General features: G+C 47.8%; 1 protein-coding gene across 4 annotated transcripts in view; it reads right to left on the bottom strand.

The window, feature by feature from the left end:
- MAPKAP1 (MAPK associated protein 1) overlaps window positions 1-21,104 on the bottom strand; it is an 81,942-nt gene that overhangs the window by 34,706 nt on the left and 26,132 nt on the right. For all 4 annotated transcript variants that reach the window (XM_059486284.1, XM_059486285.1, XM_059486281.1 and 1 more), the window contains 2 exons: window positions 11,759-11,931; window positions 7,104-7,280 (listed from right to left, as the gene is read on the bottom strand). In XM_059486284.1, coding sequence (XP_059342267.1) covers window positions 7,104-7,280; window positions 11,759-11,931 — 350 coding nt within the window. The remainder of the gene's footprint in view (window positions 1-7,103; window positions 7,281-11,758; window positions 11,932-21,104) is intronic.

Raw genomic sequence — 21,104 nt, forward strand, 5'->3', positions numbered from 1 at the left:
AGCAAACTGCCTGAGCAAGGCAGAGACAAAACCAGCCAAAATGGGTTGAGATTTAAGGCAAGGAGTGTAAGGATTTTCCTAATTTATTGTTATTTTTGATCACTTGGCGTTCAGCATTAGAAGAGAAAAATGAGCCAGTGTACCTGGGGGGCTCCTCATCTCCTCAGCTCGTGTCTGTGCTTTACAGCACACTACAGAAAAGCTGCTTGCAGTGGCATTTTCACCCGTGTCCCACACGTAACAAACCCTTAGGGACAAGGCCAGCACACCCCTCAGTGACTGCAGCTTTGCAGCACTACCGAGGTATTTCTTCAATGCATTATTCCCGGGGCTCCTTTGAACACGTGTTTGTGAACACAAAGGCACAAAATCTCCCAGAAAGATCCAAGGCAGTGGGTCCTTGTCCTGGCCATCACCCATGGGAGAGGCCACACAGGGGAAGGACTGCAAGGAGCACGGGGACGGCTGTGGGGGACACTGCTCACAGACACCAAGAAGGGCACCCCTGGGGAAGCACAGAAGATGACAATATAATAGAAGAGACTCTGAATGAGCAGATCAGTAAATTTTGCCCCTTAGCCCTCGCAGTCAGTCTCGGCTCATGTCAGTAGATGTCACTGCAGACAGTTCCAGGGAAATCCGAGAGCTGAAGGCTCCCTCCGGAGAGATTGCTCTGCATGGAAAAAACTGGTTTGCAAAGCTATTTGGGCAGGAGGAGGAGCCTTGTATCTGGCAACCAGGAATTTTAATCAGGGAGTACAGCTCTATATGAACAGCACAGCTGGAATATTTTTAAAAGCAACTGGCAGGCAAAAGCAATCCAAGCAACACAAGTACATCCTGCAAAACAAACCCATATTACATGTCACTTTGAAACACAAACGCTGGGACCAGAGGCTGGAGCTCAGGTCACATCAGACACGGCATCCCCAGCCCACGGTGACCCAGCCAGGACAGAGCCCTCACTGCTCAGGGCACCGACTGCAGCGTGACCCAGGGGCCAGGAGTCCCTGCCTGGCCACGTGCTGGCCACAGCTCGGTGTCCTGGTGCCCACCATGCTCCTGGCAGCAGCATCAAGCCTGGGCTCAGGACATGTCCCCCTGTCCCCCCTCGCTGGTGTGAGACGCCGTTTCCCTCTCCTCGGTTCTGCCTTGGTCTCATCTGAATTTCATTTTCAATTCCCTTTGTTCCTGGCAAAATGAAACTGCCTAAAAGCCCAAATTTATGTTCTCCAGACAATTTATTATTTATAACTCTATCTTACTCGTCTTCAAACCAAATAATCCCAACCTTTTCATGTATCTGCTTTTCCCTCTGTTTGTGCCGCGCGTTCAGCGCAGCAGGAGCAGAGCTGAGGGAGGGAGTGCCACTGCAGGTGACACTGCTGTCCTGGGAACAGCCCAGGGCTCAGGGGCTAACGCCTGCAATGAGCAGAGATCTTCCCCAGCACTCCACTGAGGAGCAATTTCCCTTGAAGCTGCTGTGGAGCAGCAGTTTCATGACCTGCACAAGCACCACACACCTGCCCTTTACCTGGCCAATCCCTCACTTCCCAAAAGCCTCAGTCCCAGCTGCCCTGCTGAGCAAGATTCAGTGGATTCTTTAAAGTGAAAAACCTGTTCTACAGTTATAATCACAAAAAGGAGACTACCTTTGTGCTTTTATTCAAACAACACAAGGTTTCTCATTGAAGTGCTGCATGAAAAGCCCTCCGTGCTGGACCGGACCATCACAACACCTGGTGCCTCCAGGTAACTCATACAATGCTCTGCAATATCTACAGGAATTTTCCAGAAAACTCCAATCAAAGTACAGGGAAATAAATTAAAATATTCCAGGGAAAAAAGAAATTGCAAAGGCAACAGAAGGCTTCCATAACCCGCGATGGCCAAAACAACCGGAGTCACAATTGTCCCCTTTGTACAAAATGCTTCTCAACATTGTTCACCCCAAACAGAGCAGGGCCTGCAGACCCTTCCCACTGGGCACAGAGTGGCCCTTGGCAGATGGCCCCAGCTCAGGGCTGTTCACACTCCCACGATCAGGAACGTCCCAAAAATGGAAGATTCTGTCTCAGTTCCTGACACTTCGGCTGCTGAAGAGCGCAGGCTGCTGTGCTCCCGCCCGTGTTCCGGGCTGGCCCGGCTCAGCCAGCCCTCTCCATTGAGCAGCTGGCCTGAGAACTGTCAGGCTGATTTCCCTGACACTCCATTACTAACCCCTGCCCGAGCCACGGCCATTCTTTGCCCCAGAAGCTGGATCTCATCCCAGAACAATCTCTGAAAGTTTATTTTACTGATCAAAGCAAAATAAGAAAGCCTGTGTGTTTGGCTATATTTAGTGTGCGAGCCGCGAGTGAGTGCTTGGCAGGAGCGGTGGGACGCGGAGCGCGCCCCGCTCTCGTAAACTCTTGGCTGTTTGCTCTGGAGCAGAGCCAGGGGGGCTGGACCCCCACCCTGCTCCAGCTGCTGCCCTCCCTGCCCCGGCTCCCCTCCCACAAGGCACCACCACCACGGCAGAGCAACATTTCAGCACTCGGCAACCCCTCACATCTGAGCCGGGGTGGACTAAGGCCCAGACCAAAGAGCTCCTGACATCATCCTGGGGCCAGGCCAGAGTCAGGGCATGTTTCTGTGCCCAGAGGAGATGCCCCGTGGAACCACAGATTAGCTGGGGTGGGAAGCGACCCCTGGAGATCCCCCTCTCCAATCCCCTGCCCAGGCAGGGGACACAGGAGCACAGCCAGGTGGTCTGGGACATCTCCAGAGAGAGAGACTCCAGCCCCTCCCGGGCAGCTGTTCCAGGGCTCTGCCACCCTCCATGGAAAGGAGTTCTTCCTCACGTTGAGGTGGAAGTTGCTGTGGTTTAGTTTAGGGCCCCTGCTCCTTGTCCTGGCACTGGACGCGCTGCCAGGTGTCCTGAGCTGTGCTCAGCACTGGAGCTTCTGGAGCACCACCAGCCCAGCCCAGCCCTGCCCTGCCTGGTGTGGCCCCAGCAGAGCAGGCTGGGCTGCAGAAACACACAGCCACCTCAGCCCACCACTGCCCAGCGTGCTCTGCCCTGGCCATGGGCAGGGACTGCCCTCACTCAGCCCAATCCCAGCACATCCCTAATTGCAATCACTAACAATGTGTTTTACCTCCCTCTGCTAAGGTGTGATACCTTCCTTTTAGGTCAACACACTGAAAATAGGACAGACAAGCAGATGCTGGTCAATCAATTAAAAGTGCTGCTGGCAAATTGGAAGCCAAAGAAATTCCTTAGCTTGTATTTTCTGTCATTTTGCAAAAACATACCTGGGTGACAAGGTTAAATCAAGCAAAGGAAATCCCTGGCACTTATCATCCACAGGCATTACTGATAAATTGTGCAGTGGAGGAATAAAGGATTACCTTCTGTATTTTTTCATTACACTTTTCTTTTGTTACAGAATACATAAATCCATTGTGGCACAATGTAATATGTATCATCGTGCTACACCTGTGGACGTTTCATAACGGCTGCCATGTCTGTGCAGTCAGGAATGATAAGTGAACCACCCGTGAATGTTAATGATAGTGATCATTCTGCAGTAACTTGGCTTTCCATCTTCTTTTACAGCCTCCGTGCTGGAGCCAGGGTGGCAAGGTTCAGGAGAGGGAAAGGCAAGCAGCAGCACAGGCAGAAGCTCTCCTCGTGGTGCTGAGGTGCCAGGGGAACAGGCAGGGTCCCCCCTTCTGCCACAAAACAAAACAGCCCACCCTGCAAGGACAAAGGGTTTCTGCTCTGAATCAGAAGAGAACTTTTTGAAAAGCTCCTTTCCAATCTAGAGTAATTTTTACCTTTTTTTTTTTTTTTTTTTTTTTTTTCTTAACACAGAAGTGGAATTTACTTTCCAGAAGTGGAATTTATGGCACTTAAAGCTCACTGCATAACAAGCTGGCATGGCTGGAAGTGCCTGGGAGTGACTAATAGCAATTTCCACTCGATCAGCACAAAGTCAGACTTAAGACTCAAAATCCCAGCTGATGCAATGGACTTACCTTAAGCTGGGTAATTTTTTAGATAAAGTGCACAGTGATAGGAACTGGACTAACTAATACCAGCCACAATTTTTATTCTGAGCCTGAATGACCTGCTTTTGTGCATCTCAGATTGGCCTTCCATAGCTCTGTGCACTATTGAGTTCAACTGGCTGCATTTTAACACCACTATAGCAGTCCTTAGCCCTCTATCAAGTGTTCTGATGCCCTCCTACCCCTCCCTCTGCACTATCCTGAGAGCCACATTCTTAATTTCGCACCCACATTAACTGTCTTAAATTTTATATGAATATTCTAAAATGTACTTTGCAGATTACCCACCCCCATGCACAAATCAGGAACAGGCCTTTTGGGGACTGCTCCTGGAGTCCAAGAAAAAACACATTTCAGGGCTTTGAACTGAATTTGCAAAAGCACAATGCAAGTCTGGTATTTTAAAAGGGTTTCAAACCTTAAACTATCGGGTATGGCTTTGAAAATTTGTATATAATAGTCAAAGCAATTTAAGTACAATATCAAAACAGAAAAAAGTGCTACGGAGCAGAAGAACTGGATGCCAAATTTGCTCTGTGTGCCAACTGGCAGCTGAGCTACAGCTCCTCGAAACACCATTAGACTGAGCGTGTCATGTTCCAACAATACAATTTCCAAGGGAAAAAGCCCTAATGATGGTACAGATTTATTTTAAGCCTTTCAGGTATGACCTCAGCACCTCAAGAAGCCTGTATTCCCATGGATGGGGAGCTCTGCTTGCCTCTCCCTGGCAAAGCCCCCGGATGGAGCGCGGGGCGTGCGCGGGTGCGGTGCCTGGCGCTGGACAAAGCTCAAAGCTCTGCTCTCCACAGCAGCCACCTTCCAAACACACAGCTCGCTAGGCTAATGGGCACTGAGCAGCCAGAACGACTGCCCTCCTTCTTCTCCTTGTGTAACTTTGCCAGAGTCCTTGGAACTTGCCAAATTCGGTCATGCCTGCTTAGCTTGCTCGACTGATTGTGCCAGAAAAGAAAATAAGACACAGATGTATTTGAGCTCTTTGAGATGCCAGTAAGAGCGACAGCTAATGGCTTCATTTCGACCCTCCCCTACCAGCTGGGCACAGGTGGGGGGATAATGAGGTCCCTCTTCCTAATCAAACTCAATTATTTGCTACTCTGTACAGCCACAAAGACATCCACATGCAGCTCGGAATATAAACTGCACTGTGGGCTACTTCCAGCCACCACCTCTGGGTATTTACAACTGACTCGAGTGGCTCAGAGTTTGCCTTGGCAGGAGTGAAGTGTGTAAAGTTCTGCAAACTGTTTCTGCTCAAACATGTCCTGCAGAAGGGGGTCCCTGGCGGGGCTCAGCCCGCGAGGAGGAGCGCGGCCCCAGCACGGAGCTCCTCGCAAGCATCAACATTTTTCAACAGTGATTCAATGTTAATAAACATTACAAGTCACAAGGCTGACATGGCAGCAGCTGAAGTACTTCAGCATGAGGAGGAGAAAAAAAAAAGAGATGCAAAATATAAAACCACAATTACATGCACCGGTAGGGTGACAGGGGAGGAAGAAGACATAGAATTTACAGCAAATCCCTACAAAAATAAGACAGCACACACATGTAAACTCACAGAGGTAACAACCTTTTTGATCAAGTGATGATCAAGTAATTCTTTACTCTAGGGGACACATTAAAAATTCTAATTTAAACCTAGCTATTTACACAGTAATCACAAGCCATTTAAAATTAAAATGCGGATGCTGGCACCACCAAACTGACCCTTTCAGAAAAGCACTGCTCATGATGCAGCTGTCCTATTTCTCCACAGCAGCACCTCCAAGCTAGAAGGAAGCTCCTCACATCAGCACAAATGATGGTAAACCAAAAGATTTTGCATTTTTCTGCAGCTGGGCCCTTCTCCTGCTGCCTGCTGCAGGCAGAGCTCTGCTGGGCAGCCCCAGACCCCACTGAGATCTCTGGGCTGTCACAAGAAGGGCAGTGCCACCTCTGTGAGCCACCCCAGACCCCACTGAGGTCTCTGTGTCCCCATGGGAAGGACAGCCCCAGCCCCTGACCCACCCCTGGTCACTGCAGTGAGCACTGAGCCCAGCTCAGGCACCCAGGACAGCTCTGGGGGCACAGCTGGGGAAGGACAATTTATCCAGATGAGAAATCAGCAACAATTTAGAGTTGTCCATTGACAATGACCTCCTCTTCCTCACCACGGCCTCAGTGTAGCACAGCCCAGCATCTCAGCCTTGAATAACTTACTTGTGAACACTGGGGCCAGAATATTTTATTTCCCAGTGCCCTGATGCAGTGGAGCAAAGTGAATGTGGCCTTTGGGAATACACGTGGGATTTCTGACAATGGCTTTCTGTAGGATGCTTTGCAACGTCGCTAAGAAACACAGTACACAATAAAGAATATAAAAACTAATTAAATAAGCCAGATTTTTTAAAAAATGTCTGATTATTCAGAACTAGAAGCAGCTGTAGTGTTAAGAAATGTAAGTAATGTCCAATAACCAGGAAAACCCTATTAGCATTTTCATTTCAAGAGCTCCAAACATGAAATATTTTTCCCAAGTAAGAAGTGGCTTATGCTCCTGGCATTTTGCTCTAGTAATTAAGGCCTTCTGATGGTTTAAGAGATTTTTCATTCACAAGTAAAGAAAAATAAAAGTGATCAAGCACAGTATATATCCCTGGATATAGCAAAGGACATAGCAAATTCTTCTTGATCTACAATCAGACAGCTGAAGTCTCAGGGGTGGATGGGGTGGGGACTCTTCTGGACTTGGGAGGGGAATGTCCAGTCCAGCTGGTGTGCTTGGTTACTGCATTTTTATTCTCACTGTTATTGAGCCACACTGCAACTATTTGTCTATAAACCACTTCAGTGCAGAGCATCACCAAGGAGTGTGGCCCCGAGTGTTGGTGAGGTCAGGAGAAGGGAGGCAGAGGAGGAGGAGGAGGAGGAGGAGGAGGAGAAGGGAGGCAGAGGAGGAGGAGGAGGCAGAGGAGGAGGAGGAGGAGAAGGGAGGCAGAGGAGGAGGAGGAGGAGGAGGCGGCCGTGCCCAGCCGGGTACTCACATGCGCACGAAGAGCGACTGCTTGGCTGCCAGCCCTGGGGACGAGTACTTCTCCACCAGGGCCAGCGTGCTGAAGCCAAACTTGTGGATGGGCTCGTTGGAGTCCAGGGGCGGGAAGTCCGTGTCCACCTCGCCGTCGTCCTCGGCGATGTGCAGGCAGTAGGCGCTGACATTGTCACTGCAACAGAGGGACAGAGCGACTCAGCACAGCCCGCAGCGGCACCACGCCTGCACAGGGCACCTGCACGGGGCACCTGCACGGGGACACCTGCACGGGGACACCTGCACGGGGACACCTGAATGGGGACACCTGAATGGGGACACCTGCATGGGGACACCTGCACGGGGACACCTGAATGGGGACACCTGAATGGGGACACCTGCATGGGGACACCTGAATGGGGACACCTGCATGGGGACACCTGCACGGGGACACCTGCACCCTGCACGGGGACACCTGCATGGGGCACCTGCACGGGGCACCTGCATGGGGCACCTGCACGGGGCACCTGAATGGGGACACCTGCATGGGGACACCTGCACGGGGACACCTGCATGGGGCACCTGCACGGGGACACCTGAATGGGGACACCTGCATGGGGACACCTGCACGGGGACACCTGCACCCTGCATGGGGTCACCTGAATGGGGACACCTGCACAGGGACACCTGCATGGGGTCACCTGAATGGGGACACCTGCACGGGGACACCTGCACGGGGACACCTGAATGGGGACACCTGCACGGGGACACCTGCACAGAGACACCTGCATGGGGACACCTGCACGGGGCACCTGCACAGGGACACCTGCACAGAGCACTGCTCTCAAATGGCATGGTGACACCACACAAACGTGTCCCCAAAGGTCACAATGTATCCTGCTGCCACAACCCTGTGGTGATGGAAAAACCCCAAACCTCAGAGCAGAGCAGTCTTCGTCCTTCATTGCTCCACAAACGAAACCTGACAATGATTAAAATGCACTAAAATCTGTAAAAGTTTTGTGATTTCGTAAAGCAGGAAGGATATTTCTCCATTTGTGAAAATTTATTTATTTATATGATGAGTACACTTCAGAGCTAAAGGCAAACAAGTGGTGTCTGTGATTTCTCACAGGTCAAACAACTGTGGAAGTTTCGTGTCTGTAGGCTGGAGAAGCAGAGAGTGCTTTCGGGCAGGTGAGCAGGGTAATGAACTATGGGAAAAGTAAATATCTATCCAACACAGCAGCAATGATTAGCAGAACACTTACCTTTCCTAAATACCTAAGTTCAGTCACTAAAAGCAGTCACAAATTAATAAACACCAACAGGCAGAACTAACACAGAAAGCTGAAACAGATACAATGTGAAAGAAATAAAGAGCTGAGCCTCTTTCTTTCCACAGATGAAAGCCCAGAGGGAAACAACTATTTATAGCTACGAAACAGGTATTAATCATAATTTCCTAACATTGAAATCTATTTCAAATGTTACTTCAGTTTAAATTATTGACCTGAAAATAAGTATTCTTTCTGACTGTAAACCTGCCAGCACTCAGGCCTTTCCCCAGCCATGCAGTAAAGCTGGAGGTGCATGTGGCAGCGTGTTTCTAAACTCTGCAGTTTAAATTTGGAGTTTTAATTGCATGATTGATGCTTAAATTAATTAATTGTAAAGTGTATGCTAATTGTTTAATTGGTCGCTTGATCTATATAGATCATTTTTTGAATTAAATGAGTTGATTTACAAAGTTTATTGATTGGATGTGACAATGAATTATTTCACTGACTACCTGATTTGCAATTTTCTCAATTAATTCACAAACCTTTAGTTGCAACTGTGCTTTATTGAGAGTGCTTAGTCCAGGTGATCTATAGGCATCTTGTCATGACTAAGACATTTATTATAGAAAACAGGGAATAATGATGCATTGCTGTTAATGTAAGCTGCGATTCTGCTCACCAAAGGTAATTCAGCAACATTCACCACTCTGAATTTTGGAAATTCCGCAAACACTAGCAAAGAAACTTTCTGGCCTTGAACCCTTCCAGGGATGGGGCAGCCACAGCTGCTCCGCGCAGCCCGTGCCAGGGCCCCACAGCCAGGAATTCCCAATTCCCAATCTCCCAGCCATGCCTGCCCTCTGGCAGTGGGAGCCACTCCCTGCCCTGTCCCCAGCTGGAGGAAGGCACAGCAGAGCACAGCCAGCAGGTCCCAGCGCCACCAGCTCCTGTCCCAGCAAGCTGGGAACACCCCAGCACTGCTCACGCCCCACAGAACAGAGGGGCTGCACATGCCTGCACTCATGGGCTGCCTTCCTCAACACATTTAGTCACCATGTGGTAAAAAAATAAATAAAAAAGTCCAGTGAGTAAAACTGTTCTGCACTTTGAACCTCCCCCAGGCTGCGGGAGATTGAAGCTGGGAACTTACAAGTTCAGCACAAAAAGGAGAGATTCACTCCTCACTTCTAAAAATAGCAATTCTATTTGAATTGTGCATCTCACTATTAATTTCTTCCTAGAAAGGGATTTTGTTTATTTTTTGCAGGTGGAATCATTCCAGCACATCTGTCAGGGGCTTGCAGGAAAATGCTGGGTTACACCCCAGGGCCATGTGTGGGAGGCCAGGGACAGGGCTGCTAACCCTGCCAGTGGTTCCTGGAACCAAGAGACTGAATAGAGACAAATACAACACAATTATAATAAAAAGGCAGCCTAATTGAATACAGAATGTTCTCAAAGCTGTCAACTAGTACTCATTCACTTCAGACTCTTACACCTATTTTTTAGGAAAAGGAATTAGGCAGTAATATATTCTTTTCCTAAAGACAGAAGGGGTTGTTTCTCCTAATTATAAAGTCTAAAACCTCCTCATTATTCTCCCAGTGTCACTAGCAGGTATAGCTGTCACTCTGCATGCCTTGCATACCCATCTGAGGCATTCTGTAGATGGATTTCAGTGCAGTGCCACACTGATCCCCTTTTTGTCCTTTCACACTCTCACCTGACTGAATCAGGAGCAAATGGCCAATGCAGAATGGGCACCCTACACGACCTCCTTCCTTACTTGGAAATATGAGAATTAGTTTCCAGTTAAATCAATCCTTGCTTCAGGACTGGCAGTCAGCAATGCTAACAAAAAGATGATGAGAAATAATTAAGGACCTACAAGAAAAGAAACTTCTTGGAAACTCGAGGCCCTGGCCCTCAGCCTGAGCCTTTGTCCCCAGACTCTCAGCTGCTGCTGCTGTGTCTGACTGTGCTCTTGGGAGCTCACACCTCCATTATTTATTTTATTTTATTCTCTCTGCCTGAGATTTGATTACACTGGACAGCCTCCTTGCTCATGAGCACTTTTTGACACATCATAACATCTTATCCTTCAAGGCAGACAGTGAAATTAATTTCTTCCCACTGTTGCCTTTTGCTGTGGGCAGTGATGGTTCATGGAACACTCCACTCACGGGTGCTGTTCCATTTGAGCTCTGCTCTGCTCCTGAGAAATGTGTGTGTGCCCAAAGACTGACATCAGTGCAGTCTTACTCATTAAAAAATAGCCTAATCATACACAAAGGACACTTCTCTGAACTTGTGATATAATGAGCAGAAATTAATAACAGCAAATGAAATGGCACCATCTGTGAATAATTTCATATTTCTTCTCCAGAACATAAAAAAGGACAAATCAAACCCAAGTGTTAAACCCCAGAAACATTTCACATGTCTGTTGAGAAGAGCTAAGGAAAAATCCATATCCAAAGAAAGAACATCCATGGAAGTGTTTTCAAGAGGGGCTGCTTTCCTGTGCCCTGTCTGTGGAACAGAAATCAGCAAATCCAAACCTGGGAACCCAAGTGCCCTGACTCCCATTCCCCCACAGCTGTGCTACAGCAGCAGCTGGGGCTGCTGAGCCCTCCAGGGCTCCTGAAAAATGCTGAAAGAGTGAGCTGTGAAATTCAGGATGAAAAAACCCCCACCCTATTCATTCAATATTCCAGGAACAATAAAAAATGTGAAATTTGGCTCATATAGAAAAAACCCAAACAAAACTATCAACCTCCTTGCACCAGGGACATCCCTGCCAGTACCTGACAACTCTGTAATAAACTGCTTTAAGTCCTTATTTTATGTTCTATGGCCCAGCAAAACCAGAAGTATTTTACACAGCTGGTCTAAAATGAAAGGTGCTCAGGTGAGCTGTTCTGAAGAACCTTTCCATGCATCTCCTGTCATCTGCCAGGAAAAAGGAACAGCTCTTACTAACCACCAGCAGTGCTCCAGCAGAGCAGAGGGACTGAGAGGAGCTCTGGACTTTATCTGACTTCTTGTGATCCCAGCCATTGAGGACACTAGCAAAAAATAGATGGGACATGGAATAACAAATGCCTCTGTGACACCAAAAGAGATACAGTTTGCATTATTTTTACATAGTTTGAGATGATGATTCATTTACAGGCCCAAGCCCTCCTGTTGATCATTTCCCAGCACACAGCAGCTAATTGAAAGAAGAATGGCTGGAGGTGCCCCTGTGCTGCTCGGAGGGAAATACTGCTACATGTGAAGGTGCTAGGGTTTATATTTCCAAACACTGACACAAAATCTGTTTCAGTATGCTAAAAAGGCTGCAGGGGAGAAATGGAGAGGTCAGGAGGTAGTAAAGAAAGAGCATTACTTCAGCTTGGGTTCCCGTCCCTCACTTGTATATTGCCAGCAGATGAGCCCGATCAGGTCGTGCACCTTGGCGTTGGCGATGGTCACCACGGTCATGGGCTGCAGCTTGTCCTGGCTCGTGTGCAGGGGGAGGTAGACATCGATTTTTTTGGTTGCCGTTGTACCAACGTGGCCCTGGGGAGGAAACACGTTTCATCAGGATGTATCTAAAAGTGTCACAGGGTTTATACAAAATCTGGGCGGGCGGAATTCGGCTCAGCAGGAAAACCAAAATATGCTGCTATGGCTTAAAATTGGAAGGAGATTAAACATTTAAGTTCCAATTATTTCCCCGCTGTTTATCGGTAAAAAGGAAATGAAATATCTGGACATGATTTCACAGATTTCCATAAAGAGCCTGAACTTTGCTGCAGGATCCCATGTTCCTGCAGAATCCCAAAAAAATGGAATTATGCGTGGGATGGGGAGGAAGAGGGACTCAAAAAAAACAGCCTAAGACTTCCGAATTGTTTCTGCATTTCTGCTCTGTTCTGCAGTTCTTCCCCTCCACCTGAGGAGCTCCCAGAGGGAGCACAGACACCCACCCACCAAGGCTTGGCCTTGGCTTGCCAAGAGCAGAACAAAACCACACACACAGCTGAGCCACTGGACTGCTCTGCTTGAGGACACCAGCAAGAATAAACTAATATTGGGGTTTGCTGGAACTTACTGGATGAAAAGAACCCATCTGGTGCCCTGGAGACTGACAAATAAACCATAAAGCACACAGCAATGCAAATCTACGAAGTTTGCATTATAAGAATGTTTAATCCACTGCAGGCAGGACTGCAGCTTTCACCCAGAAATCTTCTAAACAAAGAAAAATTGCACATCCTGACCCCCTCTTCCAAGGCACTCCAAGTAATTCTGTACCTCCATCTCTCTCCATACTACAAGGGCCTTGAGAAGAGAAAGGGCTTCTTGAATTAATCACTTGGAATTCTAAGTAACAGAATAAAAGGATTCAATGCTATAAATCTATAATGAGAGCATAAAACAGGGAGTTAAATGCCATGTGCTAATTTCAATATATTGTTAAAAACCATTTGATCCTTCAGTGTGATTATAAATTAGAGAAGTAATAGGAATTTAAAGATTAAAGTTATTCATACTGGCACAGCTAAAAGTATTATTAAAATCCATCCCAACATAATACATTTATTTTTTAAGAAAGCATTTTTATAGAACAGATACCTCCTCTTCCCATATTTTTAGGGTAAGAAGAAACCGGTTTGGCTAATTTAAAGGAAGGGTTAGGATTGCAACAGAACAAGGGACATTCCTTCACTTTGTTTGGATAAACCTGAACAAGCTTTGGTTGAGCTCATGTGCCCGGGACCCTCTGGGACACCTTAACCCCACGAGGTCATGAACACAACAGAGCTGCTAGAAACCACCAGGGTGGGCTTCTGTCTGTGCTTTTCTACTTCCAGGACTTATTGTGAGAGGGAAATGAGGTGGTGCCAATCATAGGTAACAGCTCAGGTGTGTGTGCCCAGGTGCCCACACCCAGGCACGGGGGCTGAGGGTGTTGGTGACCTTGGTCCTGCCCAGAGACCCCCGAGCTGAGGCTGCCTTGGCAAGAGAAGGAGCAAAGAGCAGGAAATTAATGGCACTCCTTGGCACACCACGCCAGTTACACACATAAATCCAGGGAGGACAGAGGGACACTGGGACACAGGGACAGAGGAACAGAGGGACACAGGGACACAGGGACACAGGGACACAGGGACACAGGGATACAGGGACACAGGGACACAGGGATACAGGGACACTGGGACACAGGGACACAGGGACAGAGGGACACTGGGACAGAGGGACACAGGGATACAGGAACACTGGGCACAGGGACAGAGGGACAGAGGGACAGAGGGACAGAGGGACACAGGGATACAGGGGCACAGGGACAGAGGGACACAGGGCACAGGGACACAGGACAGAGGGACATAGGGCACAGGGACACAGGATACAGGGACAGAGGGACACAGGGCACAGGGCACAGGGCACAGGGACAGAGGGCACAGGGACACAGGACACAGGGACACAGGACACAGGACACAGGGACACAGGACAGAGGGACACAGGGACACAGGACACAGGGACACAGGGACACAGGGACATAGGGCACAGGGACACAGGGACACAGGGACACAGGACACAAGGACACAGGGACACAGGGCACAGGGCACAGGGCACAGGGACACAGGGACACAGGGACACAGGACACAGGGACACAGGGACACAGGGACACAGGGACACAGGACAGAGGGACACAGGGACACAGGACACAGGGACACAGGGACACAGGGACATAGGGCACAGGGACACAGGGACACAGGGACACAGGACACAAGGACACAGGGACACAGGACACAGGGCACAGGGCACAGGGACACAGGGACACAGGGACACAGGACACAGGGACACAGGGACACAGGGACACAGGGACACAGGACAGAGGGACACAGGGACACAGGGCACAGGGACACAGGGACACAGGGACACAGGACACAGGACACAGGGCACAGGGACACAGGACACAGGGACACAGGGACACAGGACACAGGACACAGGACACAGGGCACAGGGACATAGGGCACAGGGCACAGGGACACAGGGACACAGGACACAGGGACACAGGACACAGGGCACAGGGACACAGGGACACAGGGACACAGGGACACAGGACACAGGGACACAGGGACACAGGGACACAGGGCACAGGACACAGGGCACAGGGACACAGGGACACAGGGACACAGGACACAGGGCACAGGGACACAGGGACACAGGGACACAGGGACACAGGGCACAGGACACAGGGCACAGGGACACAGGACACAGGACACAGGGACACAGGGCACAGGGACACAGGACACAGGGACACAGGGACACAGGGCACAGGGCACAGGACACAGGGACACAGGGCACAGGGACACAGGGACACAGGGCACAGGGCACAGGGACACAGGGACACAGGGCACAGGGACACAGGGACATAGGGCACAGGGACACAGGGACACAGGGACACAGGGACACAGGACACAGCCGAGGCCAGGGCTCAGAGCAGCCCAGGGACAGCTCGTGGCTCTGCAGGGACCTGCAGCCTCCTCTCCAGGAGGAAGCACTCACAACCACGGCCATTCCTGGAACCACAATTACTTCTGGCTCCCAACTAAAAACTGTGTTCCAAGTGGAAATGCTGAGGAAACCCAGAAGATAAAGGACAATTACCAATATTCAAAGAGGCAGCATCAAACTTTATTAATAGATCCTGTATAAAATTCAATGGAAAATCTATTCAGGGCCAGGGGCCTTACCATTTGGAGTTTCCTTAATAGCCTCCAATAAATCTGGGAAGCATAAAGGGGATGTTAAATTAACATTTTCCTGATCTGTCACCTGTGGCACAGTTAATTTGTCAAAAAATTCTTTTAGCTTGTCACTGGACACTGTATATTCTGACAAATGAAGTCTGGAATAAAATTGACAAAATATCTCGTTAATTTTCTAGGAAATCACAAATCTGATTCCATTAAGCTTTTATTGTTAGAAATGTTATATCCCACCAATCCTTTAAGAAAGTGAGGAGTAACTGGATACACTGAAAATGTACAATAAATCATAGAAAATTTTCCTAGTATTTTTATTGATGGACTCTTTTAAGGCTCCCTGGTGCTCTCCTACAGTACGTCAAATTAAAAAAAAATAATTATTTAAAATTTATCAGGCCTTCCAACATAAGGTGTCTTTCTAAGATTGAAAATCAAATTTCAACTGAAGTCCACGAGGGAATGCACCCCTCCCTCATGCACCAGGTAGGGGTACCTTGGTCACTGACACTGCACCTGGCCCAGGCACTGGGGAGCTCCCCACCCACAGCACCTGCACAACAGGAGGGGGGCACACCCAGGCACAGGGCGCCCTCCTCACTCCTGCTCTGCCTCACTGCACACCAGGCACAACATTAAAACAAAGTCCATAAACATTTCCAAGGGAAAAGTGATTGATTTTCAACACTGACAATTTACTGCCTCTTCCTGCACAATGGAGTTCTGTGACTAAATGTTATATCACTTTAAGATTAGATGTTCTAATGATATAATGCAAAGATTTTACTGAATCATTATTTAGTGGGAGTCATAAAAACCTCTTAAAATTAATCTTTCATGCACATCTAGCTTACCCAAAGTTAGCATTTAATTAGATGGCCTTGGCACGAATGAGCTTACTACTTTATTTGCTCAATCAGTATACGTCTCTTCAGTAATTATAATTAATTCAAGTCATTGACTCACCTCCCAGCAAACAACGCTAAACACTGCACAAAATGGAAACAAATGCCTTTCCATTCCCAAATGCAAAATGTCTTCTAACTTTTAAACCCAGTTCAATGTTTTTTGGTTTGGGTGACAGGGTGTTGACTGCACTGTGTGACCCAGCAATCACCTCCACAACATAACTTACTCGCTTCTGTATTTAATTGACACACAGAAAATACTTGAAGGGGAAAAGTGGAACTATAACAACCCAGTATTTACAACACCCAGAAATTTCTAACAGATCACAGCACAGATGTTTATGGCAATATAAGGGACCATATTTTTCCTTTTTTCTTTCCTTCTTCAGCCCACCCCACTGTTCCCCACCATGGCAAGACTGGAATGGTGTGTGTTTCATCAGGTGGTTACAGCAGCACTGGGGTTTTCCTCGCTTTGGGCACTTGGTTCCTGCTGTGATTCCCAAACCAAGGTGGAGGACACCCCAGAGGGGCTGGGGCAGCCCCAGCACACTGCCAGCCCTGCAGCTCCCCAGTGAAGCCCCAGAGCTGTTCCCTTCTGAGGAGAGGATTCTCCTTTGCATCACCCCAGCTTGTGCTGCACAGTTAGCAGATCACGATGTAAAACTCCATTAACATCATTAAATACTTAATTTATCTTATTCACACTGTCACTATTCATAAAAATTTAACCCAGTAATTTCCTGTTATCCAAAGCATAACAAAGTATGAATATTTAACTGCAAGGTAAATAACACACTATTATTTTTTATTCTAAATTGTTGACTCCAGTTAGCATGCCTGCTCTGCAGAGCACCAGGCGATTTGTCAATTAAAGGTCCAGATGTTGTGCAGGCTGCAGAGGCAGCAGCAGCTCTGAGCAAGGCGTCCTCTGCATGGCAATGATCACTACAGCCCCAGCTCCAGGCTGCATTACCATGCTCATGTTTTATTCCAGCCCCCTCCTCATGTACCAGTTAATTATACAGCACACAGCTGAGAGACATCCCCTCCGAGCTGGACAGGTTCCTCGCACCTGAACACGTCCTCACACTCAGAGATTTACCAGATTTACAGAAACAACCACACAGCCCAGCACCCACAGCACTGCCTGCTCCTGTTGGCATTCACTCCCACAATTAATAAAATTATGTAAGTCCTGAGCAAAGAATAAGACACATAGTGCTGGTAACAGCACGTTTCAATTATAGTAACACACATTCATTTGTACAACTCTCTGTGAATTAAAATCTGGTTTACTTGGAATGCTATTAATGTGAGTTCTTAATACTGCTTTTTTTCTGACAAATGCTATGCGGAGGGAGGGAGAAGCCCCAGGTCCATCCCTGTTACAGCCCAGGCTGTGTTTTTGTCCATGTAGGTGTCAGATTTAGGACAAATGGCCCTGTCCACCCTCCCCTGCCACACTCCCATGGCATTCTGCCCCACACTGGCTCCCTCTCCATGTGCCCAAGCCAACACAGAGGGTGGGATGTCCCACCAGCCCTGTGGCACCAGCTCAGCCTGCCCTGCAGCCCCGGGATAAAAACACATTGATCCAAGTGTTGTTGCTCCAGCTGCAGCAGAAATGCATTCATTACCCCAAACCACCCTCAAATTCCTTCTAGTGAGGAGAAGAAACAGCCTCTTTAGAAGAATTATACATATTTTACTTAGTAATAAACATTACAATTTAATACTGAGGAATAGAGTTATTCTTTGTAATAACTAAATGCAACCAAAACTTATAATTAAAACCGCACCATAAACATTATTTGTGCGTTAAGGAACGTGCCACGATCTATTTTAACGAACAGATGCTCTAAAAAAGATGAATGTTTTCAGAAATATTCAATCCTTGAACAGATCAGCCTCTAATCCTCTGCTTCTGCTGCACAAAGCAGACAGCTCAAGTTCCTCGAGGACATCAGCCAACCTTAGGTGGAACATTTTTAATACATCACCGTGTCACTTTTTAATGTGCCACAATCTATTAACCACATGGCAAACTAACAGGGGTTTTTAAAATATGGGTTTTATAGCTTTGTGCCGGTGATTAATTAAATAAATAGGCAGCGTTTCACAAATCATGCCTCTAATTAGGCCGAGGCAGGCGCGCTGCATTGCTGGCAGAGCTGGCAGCTGAAGCTGCAGCAGGGCAGCGGCGCCGGCCCGCAGGTGCTGCGCTGGGCTGGAACGGGCTCCAGCTGCTCTGAGCGTGTTCCTGCCATCATCATCCTCCTCATCCTGCAGGGAACCAGCCCGGGGACAAGGAGAGCACCACCGTGCCTCTGAGCGTGTTCCTGCCATCATCATCCTCCTCATCCTGCAGGGAACCAGCCCGGGGACAAGGAGAGCACCACCATGCCTCTGAACGTGTTCCTGCCAACCCTAACCCTAACCCTAACCCTAACCCTAACCCTAACCCTCCCTCATCCTGCAGGGAACCAGCCAGGGGACAAGGAGAGCACCGTGGTGCCTCTGAAGGTGTTCCTGCCATCATCATCCTCCTCATACTGCAGGGAACCAGCGAGGGGACAAAGGCAGCACTGTGGTACCTGCTGAAGGTGTTCCTGCCATCATCATCCTCCCTCATCCTGCAGGGAACCAGCGAGGGGACAAAGGCAGCACTGTGGTACCTGCTGAAGGTGTTCCTGCCATCATCATCCTCCCTCATCCTGCAGGGAACCAGCGAGGGGACAAAGGCAGCACTGTGGTACCTGCTGAAGGTGTTCCTGCCATCATCATCCTCCCTCATCCTGCAGGACACCAGCGAGGTGAATTCCCACTTCCTGGTCCAACCAGCACAGTGACAAAGGCAGCCCAGCCCTGCCTGCGATTCCACCTGAAGTAGCAAAGTTGTGCCTTGCAGAAAATGAACAAATATTAAAGGCGCATGCTGGAAAAATGCACCCGCTAAATGATACATTTTCTGTCAAAACATTTCAAAGTTGAAGCTGCAACTAATTACATGCGGTCCATTCAAAGAAGCCAAGCAAGGCTTATCATTAAAATGACTCAATTATCCTTAAAAGAAAGAAAAAATCATCTGTAAAACCTGCCTGCAATCTCATCAGTTTTACTGTACCTACCTCAATACATCATTTCCCCCAGAGCTCAAATTAAACTCTTAATAGTTAATATGCTCAAGTTTTACTATAGGTTTTCCTCCAAACTATTATTAACTGGAATTTCCTACCTAGGAAGGGTTTTATATGGAAATTTGTTCTGCAGTGTTTAGTGACACTATCACAACAGCATTTTGCCCCTCAATTTAAAAACCATCAGAGAGACAGAACGTGATGTGGAGTCAGGCAGCTCATGGAGATGGGATTTGATTTCCTCCACCAGGCGATTTCTTTCTCAGCATCAGTCCCCAAAGTACCCCCTTCAAGCCAAATTTCCTTGCACTCAGGAGTTTTGCACTCTTGGATGGGGTGTCATGGAGTGCATGCCCCTGGTGCCAGGGCAGGTGCCACAGCACTGGGGAGGAGCCCAGGACTGATAAATAATGAACAATAAATAACAAATACAGTGTCCCATTGGCACTGCCCTCCCTCCTGGCAGCAGGTGCTGGCACACCCGTCACACAGCACCAGTTTAGAGGGGCTCCCCTCCAGCACCACAACAGCCTCGTGGCACTCAGGGCCACCTCTAAAAGGATCATTAAAGACTTTAACCTTAAAGCTTTTGCCCTTAAAATATGTGAAAATGCCCTGATGGGCTATTCAAGCAACTGTGATGCAGGACACTTTCTGACATAAAGCGTTTTCAACAGTTTTTCCCCCAGGATTTAGGTCCATAGCAGCCTGAAGTTTGATAAATTCATAAATTCAATCGCCACAAAGACCTGAGAAACTGCTCCTATTAGTAAATCAAGCATGCTCTACTAATATTAAGAAGACAGTGAGAATTTTCTTCCTCTTTGGTTCAGACAGGGAAACAAAAGAATTTACATGGAAAAAACCTGACCATTATACTGCCTTTACAAATTCTGAGTGGGAAATATTAAATAAATTGAAAAAAATAATGAAATATAAATTTATATTGGAATCGAGAATAAACTGATTACCAGTTCACTTACATTTAATGTTTAACTACAAAACAAGAACTCTTCGATTAGTGATTTTGTGGTGCTTAAACAGACACATAAGTGAGCCCTTTCTCCATAATTATCATCAATGCTTTAAAATGATTTTTCAACTACTAGGGTCAAAGTAAAGGCATAGTCTTTTAGACTGTCCTATGAGAAATTAAACAACCCAACTTTCTCTCCCTCAGGAATGTTTCTTCAACAAGCCTGTCTGTTAAATGGACACATCCAACTCTTCTGCAAACAGCAGCCATCAGAAACATGTGCTAATAAAACATTTCCATATTTCTTTGGCTGTTAAGAACCTCAACTTGTGAATACATTTTTTATTTGATTTGATCTGTAATTAAGGGAAAGATAATGACACTACTAAATTGCTAAAAATCAATTAGATAGAATAAAACGCAATATGATTCAGCCAAAAGATTAACAAGTGCATTATAAAAACTCTTTAAAATTCTTTAATTCTAATTAAGCTGCTTTAAATGGCCATGGCCTAAAAAATGCTTTTAATTTCAAGGCATCACCAATTTTCCTGCGTGTTTCACTGTACTGGCTGTTTGCCTTCCTTCTCCTTTTTTTTTTAAAAGGAAGATTTAAAGCCAAAGTGGCAGCTTGGGAAGAGCTGCTGTCCCACTCGCAGATCCTGCAGGGTCTCTGGGCAGGGTCAGTCCCTTTGTCAGCTGCCAATGACAAAGGCTGCCAATGCCTTGAAATCAAATATTAGAGCAGAATTCCATCTCCCATAAACCCAGTGGCTGCTCCTCAGGGAGCCTCCCTCTCTGCAGACATCCCAAACCCACCCGGACACGTTCCTGCTCTGGGTGGGATCCCCAAACCCACCCGGACACATTCCTGCTCTGGGTGGGATCCCCAAACCCACCTGGACCTGTTCCTGCTCTGGGTGGGATCCCCAAACCCACCTGGACCTGTCCC

This window comes from Ammospiza nelsoni, chromosome 20 (genome assembly GCF_027579445.1).
Source record: "Ammospiza nelsoni isolate bAmmNel1 chromosome 20, bAmmNel1.pri, whole genome shotgun sequence".
NCBI classification, from domain to species: Eukaryota; Metazoa; Chordata; class Aves; order Passeriformes; family Passerellidae; genus Ammospiza; species Ammospiza nelsoni.